The 13,633-nt window shown below is 42.9% G+C and overlaps 1 protein-coding gene across 1 annotated transcript in view; it reads right to left on the bottom strand.

Annotated features, from left to right (window-relative positions):
- RASAL2 (RAS protein activator like 2) overlaps positions 1-13,633 on the bottom strand; it is a 124,402-nt gene that overhangs the window by 26,987 nt on the left and 83,782 nt on the right. The window contains 2 exon segments of the mRNA XM_035898065.1: positions 645-798; positions 10,862-10,971. Of these exon segments, the coding sequence (XP_035753958.1) occupies positions 645-798; positions 10,862-10,971 (264 nt within the window).

Here is a 13,633-nt window from a genome sequence, read left to right as displayed (position 1 = left end):
CCCCCCCCCCCCTGCCACAAGAGATTACCATGGCCTTAAGATGCATCCAGAGAGCACACACGAATACGCTGTCGGTCCTGCAAGGTAAGGACTGTGCTGACACAAACAGCCCGAGTCTGAAGCAAAGCCAGGAGCCACGTGGGGCTGTGCTGCAGCCTGTGCTGAAACAGCAGGAGGATCTTTGCATCCCGCCCCGTGGTGCAACGGAGATGTCCGCAGTTACTGAAGCTTCTCCTTCAGCAATCGGCATGAGCTAATGGAAGGGGGCTCTGACTGGAAATCACATTTCTCAGTTACAGTATATTTTCTAAATTTTGGAGAAGACGAATACACAGCTTATCAACAACAGTACGTTTCAACCATACATTTGCATGCAAACTACAAATGCTTAGATATTTATCAAATTAAAGAGATTTTTCAATTAGAAGATGGGGTAATTGAGAAAGTTTTCTCTCTGTTGAGTGACTGATGCCATTACCCTCAAGGACTTTTGGATCGCACGCTGGTTAGACAGCCCCCACCCAAACCTCAGGACAGCAGCGGCTGCTGATCTGTTCTCCAATTACAAAGTCACAGAACAGCGCACTGCGAGGGTTCTGACTGACAGCGTATAATCGGCTGCGTGTTTGGAGAGCGTTCTTTACCTCAAAGCAGAAGTCTTGTCCAAGGATACTGCTGTGAAGTGGTTTGACAAAGACTTTTTCTTCTGACCCAAGATCCAGGGCCTCCACGGCGCTGCCCGGGCTCAGTAAAGACTCATGGGAACGGGACTCTTTCAGCTTTGGCAATCCACGTGACCTGTAGGGAGAAGGGGAAAAGGAAATATTATTTTTCTCACGATTACCAAAAGAGTTGGCGAGATCCCAGAGAAAGATGCAAGTTGTTCGTGTTTGTTCAGAACAACTTCTACAATTAGCCTGTAAACCTTATGAAAATAACATGAGGCCAGTAATCTCAGACTCCTAAGGAAACATCCACCTACACAAGCCCAAGAAGTCTGTTCCCACTGACCTAGAAATTATAGGTGCTGAGCCACCAGTGAGAAGAACAGCAAAACAAAAATTTCAGAACTGCTGAAATTTAAAGAAACCCCATAGATAGGTTGGGATATATTACTGGAAATGTACTATCTAGAATACTAGATAAATGTTGTCTGTTAACAGCAAAAAGCACACCAATCTCGTAAATCTCTAAACTGATGCAGAATGATAGCTACTCTCATTAGAGCAAACGAACCCCCACAATACACTTGGTTTTTCTTAATGTACAAAGCCTTTACACTAAAGCCAAATACGTAAATTATTTTCCACTTCACAACGCTCAAGTCAGTTACCTACATTTAAATTTTGCATTTTCTTCTTCAGCTGCTTCTTCCAGTTCTAACAGTTTTTCAATACCGCCATTCTCTTAACTTCCCCTCACTAACACCTACTGCTTCTCTTTCACAGTTGACTGGCCTGTAAATCCCTGAGCTCTACCAGAGCTGGCATCTCCCAAATTCACAGTACCTTTTTGTCAAGGCAATCTTCTCTTTGCCCTCACCAGTTCTTGAATACTTCTCAAAGACAAATCCCTCCCTCCACAATGCCGTAGCTGTTTGCAACAAACAGCAACATCATGAAATGTGTTCTAACACTTTCTGTATTCCCCCAGTTTGATTTAATGCAGCGTTCATGCGTAGTACGGAGCTCTGCTGTCAAACTGTAAAACGTGCTCAATTTATAGGTGACAGTGGCTTCACCTGTGCTCCTTCTAACTCCAAACCGAACACCTGGACTACAAGCTTCTGCAATAAAGTCATATGATACTTCAGGCACAACTAGCATTTCTACTTCAAAAGGTAAACACTACGTGCATACACATCGTCTTTTTCCTCTAGCTGGAACTCAGTCAAAGCCTTCACAGATGAGCAACAAGGAGGAAGAGCAGAGTTCCAGCTTCACAGAAAAGGAGCCGTTTACCTGGCAGGTGTAGATTTTTGTTAAGGTATTGAAGCTCGTGCTGGTCCCTGTGCCTGTTCAGTGATCCACAAAAGTGTGTCCGTAAATACGGCTGCACACTCAGCAAGTGTGACTGAGCACAAAGAACAGATGTGGAAGTAGAAAGGCATCGGTTGTCTATACATTACACAGAGAAAACCACTGCTCTGAAATGACACTTTCTCACCTGTGTCTGTCCTCACAGTATTTCCTCTTATATTCGATTCCCAGTATGAAGGCTCAGTATCAAATGCAAAATGTTTAAAGAATGTATCTATGAAGGAGTGAAAAGCACAGCTACCTCGAACAGCTTCCTTAATTTTGAAAAATAAATAGTTTTTATATACTTCCCTCACATATCGCATACAAAGAAATCCTCGTATTTTGTAACCTTAGCAGAATCAAATTCCTTCTACCCTTGAGCAATCCTACAGGGAAACAGAAAGGAAAAAAACCCCAAACAAACATTTGGAAAAGGCATCTTCAGTACTTCTAAGGCTGCTTAGCAAAAACTTGGGTATCACAAAGGATACATGTAAAGCAACAAGCGGAGTTCATCTGAGTGCTCTTTTGTACAAAATGAAACGCTGAAGGTATTCTAGTAGATTCATGTACGATAAGATTTATTAAACAGTAAGGAAGATCTTTGTTCCCATTTAATATATTGAATGACCTAAGTGCAGGCAGCAGAAACCTTTCATCAGAGGGATATTACAAAGTCTGATTTCAAATGCAAACCAGCAGCACTGGTACAAATGCGTTGGCTGCACTGTGCATGCTTTGTTATAACAGGTTACAGCTGCAGCTGTACCAACGCAAACTTAAAACCTCAGCCATGTATAATTGAACACTTGCTGCAGTTAAGGTAGGGCAAGTCTAAAATAAACACACCACAATACACCACTTTAATATCATCTCTGCAAAATCCTCTCTAATTTCTCCTCTCAAGAAAGCACTGCTGAGGTCACTTGGCTTCTGTCCCTATCCCAAACTCTCAGCAATTCCAGTCCTAACAAAGCACTTCAGTGCATGATGCAGGGGAGCTGGCTGAGAGCCTGCAGCCAACTCCCGCCTTAGCTCCTTGTCAGAGAAGGAAAGCATGGAGTGGTCACGAAGAAGGGGAAGAAGAGAAGAAAAAGAAAAATCATTACCAAATAAAGGAGAAAGAAAAAGAGATTTTATAAATCCCAGTTAAGCGGAGGCTGCACTTGGAGTAAGACAAATCAAGCACACCTACATGAAACAACTGTACAGCCACTTAGCAGTGCATCCCCAAATCATAGCGGTGCCACATGCCGCAGCCCTTCCTTTCAAACTTCGTTCTCTGGGCTACATCTCAGACAAGAAATCCTGCCGGGAGAGGAAGGAAGGCACAAAAATCCAGGAGGAGTTCTTCCTCAAGCCTTAGGTTACAAATTTCAGACAAGCGTCATGCCAGGCAGATATGCTAGGGCAAGAAGAGAAGTCACAGCCGCACTGGTAAGAAATCTCTCTCCTCGTTGGCTGTGCTCCCACCCGGCCCCACGGGTGACACAAAGAGGCTCCGGGGTGTGTGTTGCCATGGTGCAGCCTCCTGTAAGGAGATTAGGGGGGGGCTGGCAGGCAGGAGGGGCAGCAGGCGTGGGGAGGCCACTCCACAGACATGGGAAAGGTGACCTTTCCAGAAAGAATGCCCTCCTCTTCCTTTCCTGCAACGAGTTTAACCAGACCCGGGCAGTTAAAGACGGTGGGAGAGAACGAGGCATCTTCCAAGAACACCTCCTAACAGCCTTTGGGGACAGGGTGAGACCAAAGGCACAGCAATTGTACTCCATGCCTCCACATCCCATCTTGCAAATAAAATCTTTCAGTAGCATCTATTCTGCTTCATTGCTCTTCTAACTAGTTAGCTTTGAACATTTTGTTTTGTTGCAGAGCAGCTGGAGCATGGTTAGGTTTGTTGATTCAGGGTCCTGGGGCAGAGCAACGTCTATCTGTTTGAGCCATCCCTTGAAGTTACCATATTTAAAACAGCTCAATAAACTGATTAAGTGGCTTAGAATTGGCACTTTATCTTCCATAAACACCACAGCAATGTTGTAAAGTTGTTGGGTTTAGATGCAACCACATACATTTACAAACGCAAGTGCATGCATTTGTAAGCGCCGTGGTATGGATTTCATCTATTGATAGATCTGCAAAGCAAATCATCGACTTGTGCCAAAATCAGCAGCATCCCAATCAATACAGGCAATAATTATACAGCAATAATAGTTCTCTGCTGCTTTAAAGCCTCATTTGACATTTTGAAGCTGTAAGTAACAATGAAGGAAAATTGCTTGCTGGCTTCCCTTTTGCATAGATGCCACTAACTTCACTTCCCAAAGTCCAAGCGAAGGGGCTGGATTAACAGGGTCTTTCCTGTATTAGGTAGGACACTACTGGTAAAAATGAGTCTTGCTTAGAGTCCCTGTTAAGAGAGAGGTAATCCCAGAGAAGCAGATTACTGTAAACAGGAAGATCGTATATGCAAAAGGTGGGGGAAGGGTTGTTTGTACAAATCTGTTTCTGTTAAACAGCTCCATTAACAACACAAATCCCGTTTTAAATTACAATTAACCTCCGATGATCAACTTTTTTTTTCCCCTGCTGCTTTTTCTATCTACTACTGCACACAACAAAAAGATTGCAAAAGAACGACATACGAGTTCAGAGCAAATATACCAACAGCACCAAACAATTCTTACATAGGTATTCTCCGTAACTTATTTCTGATAGGAAAAGCAGGTGGAGGAAGAACACACCAGGGAACATTTTCAACTTCTCACCTCTTTTCACATGCTCTGGAGTACTGGTCTTCAGAGTCGCATAATTTCCTTCTAAATCAGAGCCCTGCCAATGCCCCAAACCACTGACCTGGCAGCAGCATGCAACTGCTATTGAAAAAGATCTCTTCAACAACACTATCTTACTGGCCTAACCCCAAGCTGACACTATCTCCTTGTACATCCTAATTCAGTAATTTTCCACTACAGCAAGATCTCAGTTGTAAGCCTGGAACTAGAAACCTCTGGCTTTCAGTGGCTGCCCATGGCACACAGCAGCCCATCAGTCGACTTATATTCTACTGTCTATAGGGCATGTAGGATAAAGGGTTAAAATCCTAATTGCTCTGGTTATGAAGCTCTCCTGCTGATTTTGACCTACTTAAAAGCCAACCTACAAAGCACAAAAGACTTTCAATTACTGAGTTTACCAGGGAGAGCACTATATTGCTTGGAAAACAAGCCCGTGGACATCAATAATCCAAGAGATAAAACATAAACGTATAGAAATGAACTACCAAGGAACAGAATCCCATAATCTATTTCCTTTACCACCTGGTGTAAAGGGAAAGAATTCTGAAAAGAGTTTTTTGTTCAGCCCAAGCACTCAGCTAAAGCCATGTCTCCACTGGTCTTACGCGAAACTCTACGTCTGCATGCTTCAAATAATTCTAGCACAATATCTGTGTGTTTAGAGACACTCCCCAAGATCAGAAAGTTGAATTTAATACTTAACCGCTCGCAAAGTCACCGGAGAGAGCTTGGACTGTAATGCAGTGAACTTTCTGCTCAGCGCTGCTATTCGAAATCCCGGCCCTGCGGAACTGGACCCTAATGTCGGCAACATCACCGGCGATACAGGTGTGCTCTACCAGCGCTGCAGCATCAGGTTTCCCCGCGCAAGCGTTCATTTTGTAGGCACCACACCCCGCTTCGTTTTCCAGCTGCCAATTAGCAGAACATCCTATTACTTGGTCAACAATTCTGCAAGTCTAACCAGTTTCATTATTAATTTTTTTTTTTTTTTAAAATCAGAAACTTAGGGTAACTTATTTAGACGCCAGTTCTACTCAGCTGCAATTAAACACTGGCTTTTTCTGAGCATATTGCTTTGGTCTTCCATTGAGATTCTGGTCTTTTCTTGCAAAGCCCTACCCAAAGCCTCATTTTTTGGATACTGGATTTGCAAAGCCCTTCCCAGCCCGCCTGCTCTCCCTACAGATCACAGCTTGTCTAACAGACACTTCATACAGCGCAGGCTGCTGAATTTCAAAGTGGTAGCATTCTCCTCACTCTACTGTAACTGTGGTCTCTGCTATTAAATGTTTCAAATTCTTCTGTTTTGCTGGACCAGAGATGCTTAATCAATGCAATTTCATTTTACTGCTAAGTGATTTACAGGTGAATGCTATGTGGAGGAGCCTGGGGTTTGCAGAAAAGCATCAGCCATTAAAAAGTGTATTTTTATAAAGGGGTCAAGCAAACCTGCAGATGGGACAGAGAAGTCTAGAAAAAAGTGAAGGTTTGTGACAATAGGCTTAACATTGAGATCTTGTTCAGGTTTCAATGAAAAACAAAACAGCTGCATGAAGACCCAAAAAAACTGGTTGAAAGAAATACGGAGTGAGACATCTCTCCGGAAACAAGCCACTCCTCCCCTTTCCCCATACTCCAGTATGCAGATAGAAACGGATAGGCTGAATGAATACAAGCTCTGAGTGAGTCAAGCCTTAATAACGCATTGTGTAACACAGATTTTTATCCTTATGTCTAAATCGGGATAAAAATCACCCACCTTTTTTTTGAAAACCATGATTAAATTAGGATGAACGAATATGAAAAACACAGCAAGGTCTGCTTCTATTATTTATACGATCTGTGCTATTTTCATACCGCAAAGAAACCAGGAGGGAGGAGCGAGAACTTACCGAAAGTAGAAAAAGCTGTCATTTGAGCAGCGATACCGTTTCACCATGAATCCCAGAGCCATGGCTACCCGCTTCCCTGCAACCTGCTGGAGCCCATTCTGAGCAAGCACACAACGGATCCTGCGCTCGTCTACGACTATCTGATAATGCCATAAAATGACTTTTAGTAAAGCAGGAGGATTCCCACGTGGCAGTAAATCCCAGCAGGGCAAAACCCTCCCAGCTGTCCGCAGAGCTTTATTGCAGTCGCTGAGACCATATGCAGCCAGTCTCAACCATCTTCGCTCCCTCACCATAAACAAAACCGTGGCGAGAACTGTCAGTCCACTTCGAAATACTCTCAAATTCCTGGCCGCAAACTGAAAATATTAATTTGGCCTCTCCTTTCAAATGTAATTTTCCTTAAGTCCTTTCTCATGCTTTTTTTACATGTTTTATCTATTACTGACACAGAGAAAATGTTAGAGACAAATGTGTGGGCTGAAGAGCTCAAAGAATGCAGTGGGAAACAGGCTAGAAAAGCTGTGAGAGATGATATGGTAACATGGTGCCAGATAGCCTCATGGCGAGAGCTGTTGATAACCTGGTGAGATGCCGTAGTGGCCACACGTCTGAAGAGCTTCATTCACATCTGGCGTGGGTCACAACCCAGCAGATTCTAAGACTTCTCATGTTAGCGCCTTGTGAAGACAAACCACGAGTTTTCTAGTAAAACAGACTGCCCAGCGAACAGCCTGAACCTGGAGTAATACAAGTGGTACAGACTGAGAGGTTGTGGACTCATACTGGACACCTGGATGCTGACCCACGGTGGCTCGTTTCTGGAGGGGCACTGCAGCTCTCTCCTCTCCCCATCCACTAACCCAGTCAGACTGAAACAAAGTTTAAAAGCCAGAAAAAGTAGGTGGGCCAATTGCTTTCTGCTGAAACAGAAAATCTGATTATGAAAAAAATCTGCAACTTATCTCCATTCCTCCTTCCTATAGCATTCCTGAATCCTTTCTATTTTAAATGAGCTCTGGACAGACAGCATCCACCCTCTGTCACCATCTGGAACGACATGCAGTATTACAGTATCCCAAATCTTGATGTGCACCAGGATAACTAATCTTCCTTACTCCAGAATTTTATAGGTATATATCTGTAAAAATCTCCTGTTTCTTAACAGGACCCAAACACCTCAAAAGCATGAGAAAAGCGACATGACAGCAGCCTCTATTTCCTTCAAATCCTTGCAGGGTTTTAATTTATAAAGCTGTAGGATACTCTCTTTGAAGGCACGGCTCTTGTATTTGCCAGAGCAAGAAAAGGTAGATGCTATCAGTCAACCTGGCCCTGAAAACCTGTATAACACCATGATATCACCTAGCATCACCTGCTAAAAATGGGAAAGGGCTGACTCACCGGGGTAGGACAGGAGAGTTTTTACTGCAACAGATCGAGACTCAGACAGAAAGCTGGGAGAGCAGGTGAGAGAATGGCAATTCCCTCTCATGAATTCAGAGTCAGCTGCTATGCGTTATCTTCATTCACGCAGAAACAGTTGCCCCTGATTTGTCCCATTGGAAAAATCCCAAACAGCAGCATAATTCTAAAACACAAATCAATCCTTTTAGCCTCCTCTTTCCTCCAGCCCATCTCCTCCCAGTATACCAATCTGTTCCTCATCTTCAGTGCTTCATTCCCACGTTGTTTACAAGTTGTTTTTCCTGCTATTCTACCCACCAATTACATTTTTCAGGCACCCTTATATAAAGAGTGAAACATATGCGAAGGAAGGGAGAAATTACCGGCAAGTTTCACTTTACAGTGGAACTGAATTTCCTTTATGTTTTTATTTATAAAATACCATTAGAAAAGTCATCTCTGACCATAAACTTTGCAACTTGGTATATTTATTTGGTGCACCGCCTGATTAGACCACAAATGCAAAGAGAATGCCACCAGACCTTCAATCTTTCCAACAAAAGGTAACTACGAGGTTGAGTAGCGCTGTTGAGTTCTTTTTGAACGCAAGCATATCAGCAAATTGTGACCCTCTCCTGCAGCACGAGGCATCAACCAGCTTGAGGCGAGGCTCATGCTTTTGAACAGCAGTACTCATTTGTGAAAGATTTATTTCTGAATAAACTTCAGCTCAGCTTGCTTTCCACATAGCTTGGCTACTCTCAGATGATCTCCCTTGCCTCCAAACTGTGCCCTCTCTTCACTTCAGCACACATACCTCTGAAAGGAGGAAGATCACATGGGCTGGTTATCAAAAATGCTTCGTTCCATTAGTAGCAAGCGACCGTATCAAGTCACAAAAGCCTTGAAACACTGTCCCATCTCCTGCCCTACAGATGCAAGATGCATTGCTATAAAGCTAGCGTAGCAGGCCAAAGGAGGGGGGGTGAGCGGATCGAAAGTAAAGAGCAATCAGTGGCTTGTCCCTGTCTAACACCCTGCACATCACTGGCTTCCCAAGGGCTCTGTCCCTCTGCCACTGGAACTTCTCAGTTCGTTTGCTCCTTGATCCTCCTTTTAAAATCCATGCCAAGGAGACTTGAGAGGACTGACAGAACAGACCAGCTATGCTTAATGCCATCACTGCATGCACTGGATTTTATGCTTTGCAAGCAATCAGATAAAATCCACGTTTCATTTGGGCCTAGTTAACAACTCATGCCCACACTGGCAGGGAGAGGGGTCCAGTTTTAAAGAGAAAGCAGGTTTGCTCTGTATAACTTCATGTCTTAAACCAAAGTTGTGGGTATTAATTATAGCTAAATTTATTGGTTTTCCCAGAACGACAGCATTTCCCTTACACTGCAAAAGGAAGTATCATCAGTCTACATTCACCATGAGTACCAAGTTAAGGAAAGAAAAATACATTATTTACAGCAAAGAGATTTTTACATTACAAACTTCAAGCAAAGCTGGTTACAAACAATGGTAAAAATAACATGTACTTTATCACATGGTGGCATTATTTAACATGCTTATTCTCACTGAGTTGCTTTTTACAGCCATGTTGCAGCTCCCAGAAAATAGGGATTTATAACAAAACTTGACTCAAAACAGACTGAGTGGACATTACTATGACTGTAGGAGCAACATCATATGCATCATTAGTCATATTTGGTAAGCAGCAGTCTTTTCTGTAACTCCTGAAGTTAACAAGAGCTCTAACGCCCAAAGCCTTGCTATCTCCATAATTTGATGCTGCTGCTTTTCAGATGGAGAAGATAACACCATTGATTGAAGTAGCACAGCATGACTGATACAACTAATGAATTCAACTCAGCTAAAGGAGAATGGTAAATGCACTAAACAATGTAGAAATCACAGCAGCCTGCCGTGGCCTTAAGTACAGGGCAACCTATTTTTCACTCAGTCTAGTTCACCTGCTGGGCTACCGTGGAATGTAACAGAGAGTAATGTTTAAGGAAAACAATCAAGAGACTTCACAAATAGTTAGGAAAAACTTTGTGGATGAGCTTTTGCTTGCCTCCTATACAATCCGTTCCCAGCCTCAATTGCCAGCCAGAAACTAAACAAGCAAGAATATACCAAATGGAGCACTAAGACAGTCAGAAGTGACCGAGTTTTCCAGTTTTCTGAAAAACAGACCATCTGTTCATTGTAGTAACACTGCAGTAATGATACAATCGACTGACATTAGCAAGGATTCTTAATGTGCCTGAACTACACCGTACATCTCTGCTTTGCCAGTGCTAGCTGAACTGATCTGCTTGCACCAGCATAATCCCTCATATTGGCTACTGCGCTGATCTGTGGATAAGTATTGCATGCATAGAGGAAAGTTTCTCTAAAGCTGATCGATTCAATGGTTTTGTATGATGAAATTTGAAGTCTGTGGCTTATTTGAAACAGATACAGAACAAGGTATTCAAGTCCATATGCTTACCCTGAATTTTTCATCGGCTGTTAAGAGCAGTAACAGTTTTCAGTCCTGTGTTAGCGGTACATTGTATACTAAATAACTTCAAACATACTAGAGTCAGCCCCAAACCCACCCATCTGCCAGTTTAACAACAAATCTCCTTCCTTGCTCTCGTTCTGTGAGTGCGTACGCATGCTGCATGCAGATTTTGTGAAGCGCCTCTGGGTGAGGAGAGATTGTTTTGGGAGGTGCACTGAACCTTACCTGTCATCAGCATTGCGTAGAGATGGGAGACGGAAACTTGTGTTCCTGTCCAGCTTGGACTGACTCTTCGTCCTCTTGATGGACCCTTTCAGACGTTTACTGAAGAAGCCCTAAAATGAGAAGTTGCAGAAGTGAAACCGGGAAACTGATGCCAGTAATGAATCAATCAATGCACTGTCACCGAGTCCAAACTCAGCAGTGATTCCCACTGATGACGATTACAGAATGTGCTGTATTGGGATTCCTCTGAGCAGGAAGAAAGGCAGGGCTAGATTGTCAATGACAGTTCCAGTATGCGATAGCTCCAATTGCAATAATTAGCACTACTCATGCTACAGGTGCGCTTCAATGAATTCCAGCTATTATACAAGATACCCCAAACCCCACAGTTATCATTTAATAAGGAGCAGTCTTAGATATCAGTATTTATTCCTACCTCCCCTTTACATGACATGTTTTTAATTCTTGGTCAGATTCAGAGTACAAGATGTCTTTTATTATGAGCTTCTACTGCACCCACAAGTTGTACTCAGGCTGTCCTTTTTAATTTAGATATAGCAGGTAACTCTTACAATACTTTGTAATTTCACTAGTCTCACTAGCCAGAACTGAAAATTTAAAAAGATTTCACATACCAGTGACTTCAGATACTAGTCCTGGTATTGCTTTGAAGCAAAACAACTCAAAAATCTACCTGTGATCTAAAAATCACTAAATCTTCAAGTAATCTGCCTTCTGAACTACAATTTTCCACCAATCACCAATGTTAGTTGGAGGGATCCTCTAGCCTGCCTCCTGCTCGATGTGAGTATATTGCCAACACTAGGTCAGTCTAACTCTGACTTGTCTAAGTAAGCCTCAAAAACCTCTGGTGATTTTATCATCTCTCTGGGCAACTCAGTCCAGTGCTGCATTACCCTTCCAGCAAGAAAAATTTTCCTTGTGTTCAACAAAAACCTCCCAAGCAGCAATCTGCAGCTGCTGCCTCATTACAGCATCTGCCACTATGGGGAAAAGTTTGGCTCCATCTTCTTTGTAATTCCCCTCTCCATTGCAGGAGGCTGCCTTATATCACCTCTTAGCCTTTTCTTTCCCAGATAAACAAGTCCTCAGCCTCTCCTCATAGTTCTCTCCTTGCAGACATCATCAAGAGCTACTGTTGTGTTACCTGTAGTGTAACCCAAGTACATCTGACCACTGATATAGAAAGGGGGGTGTGCATCTGTACATGTGGGGAAATCACAGAAACATTTCAACACCTGCACGTTTGATTTTCTCCTAAAGCCCTTTAGATTACTTTGAGCATAATAAGCATTTTAAATAAACACATATTGTGTCAAAGTATTTCAAAGGGTTTGCAGACACTGTGCACATACACTCTTTGTCATGATCAAAGCAAATACAGAGGTTCTTAATCCAATAGGATTAAGCAACATTTTACTGGCAGAATCTGTTCTGCTCCTTCAAAGAGCCACCGTACCCTGTGCACTGCTGTCGGGAGATTTACCAAACACGTGCGAGTGAAACCACGTTTGTTAAGAATATTAGAGACTGGTTATAGGTAGGTAGAATTTGCTCAAAGTGAATGTTCTTGTGGTGTGGATTGAACCAGCAGATCTACAGCTTTACTTCAGTAAAGGTCTAGTGACAGTGATACCCAGCTAGGGCCAGCCCTCTCTCCCATCATCCGTGTTTTGCTAGGATGGAAGTCAAGTACAGCTAATTTTGAACATGTTCTCAAGGCAAGCCTCCACAAGCTGCGTTTGGGACAGGTGACAGATGTTGCCCACAGCTGCCTCCTGTAATACAGAAATCAGCAAATTGGAGACAAACAAGGTCTCCTGTTCTTTCCTGTACAGAACACTGACAAAGCAAGAATGTTTTATTGGCTCCAGGTGACTCAGCCAGGCTGAAGTATCTGAGTTGTTCATCTCTCGGACTCATAAGAATTAAGCTATCACAACAAAAGATGACTTTATCTGTAATCTTTTAGTTTGAAAAAAAATCTCATCTCTCTTTCACCTCTTCAGGAAGAAAATGAGGTTTATCTACGATTGGACAGGGTGCTACATAATTGCAGGTAGGCTCCTTTCTCACAAAAGGTTGGACCAAGTGATCTTCTGAGGTCCCTTCCAACCTGGGCTGCTCTATGATTCTACAGTATTCAAAGGAAAGGGCTATCACCCTCTTCTCATCAGTGGATGCCAGGTTAATTGTTGGAAAAGAAGTTGCTTCCAAACAGCAAAACCTGCATTTGGTCAGGTTCAAGACAAACACTGCAAGCATCTCTAAACCAATTTTCCAGTCTTGTATTTGCCTTTTATCTTCCCATACTTTTAATGCTCCCTTTGAAACAAAATGTATCTTTTTCCCTTTAAACAAGCACACCCTTCAACCCCCCTCTACTTTTTCTAATTCTGTTATTCTTGGTCCCTTCATGTTCAGTTGGTCCCTCTTCTCCCACACAATTCACTCCTGTATCCTAACCCCTCGAAACACCGCACAATTCCCTTCTCCATACATGCTGGTAGGTGGGTTCTCTCTCCTCACACTCATTCTCGCTCTGCTGCTTTTGATGAATGACCAAATGAGGCCTGCTCAGTTGCCAAGTGTAAAAAAAAAAAAAAATTAAATAAAAAAATCCCACCAAATTCACAGTTCTTCAGGCCCACACCCATCACATCTTCAGCAAATACAGTAAGATGGCCTGTCTCCACTCTTCCGTTCATTCCGTTCACATATGGATGGCAGTGTATTACTGAAAGCCTATCC

The sequence above is a fragment of the Egretta garzetta genome, unplaced genomic scaffold, assembly GCF_000687185.1.
Source record: "Egretta garzetta isolate BGI_Z169 unplaced genomic scaffold, ASM68718v1 scaffold187, whole genome shotgun sequence".
NCBI lineage: Eukaryota > Metazoa > Chordata > Aves > Pelecaniformes > Ardeidae > Egretta > Egretta garzetta.
Note: the sequence above shows the minus strand (reverse complement) of the source record. Positions and strands in the feature narration are given on the sequence as shown.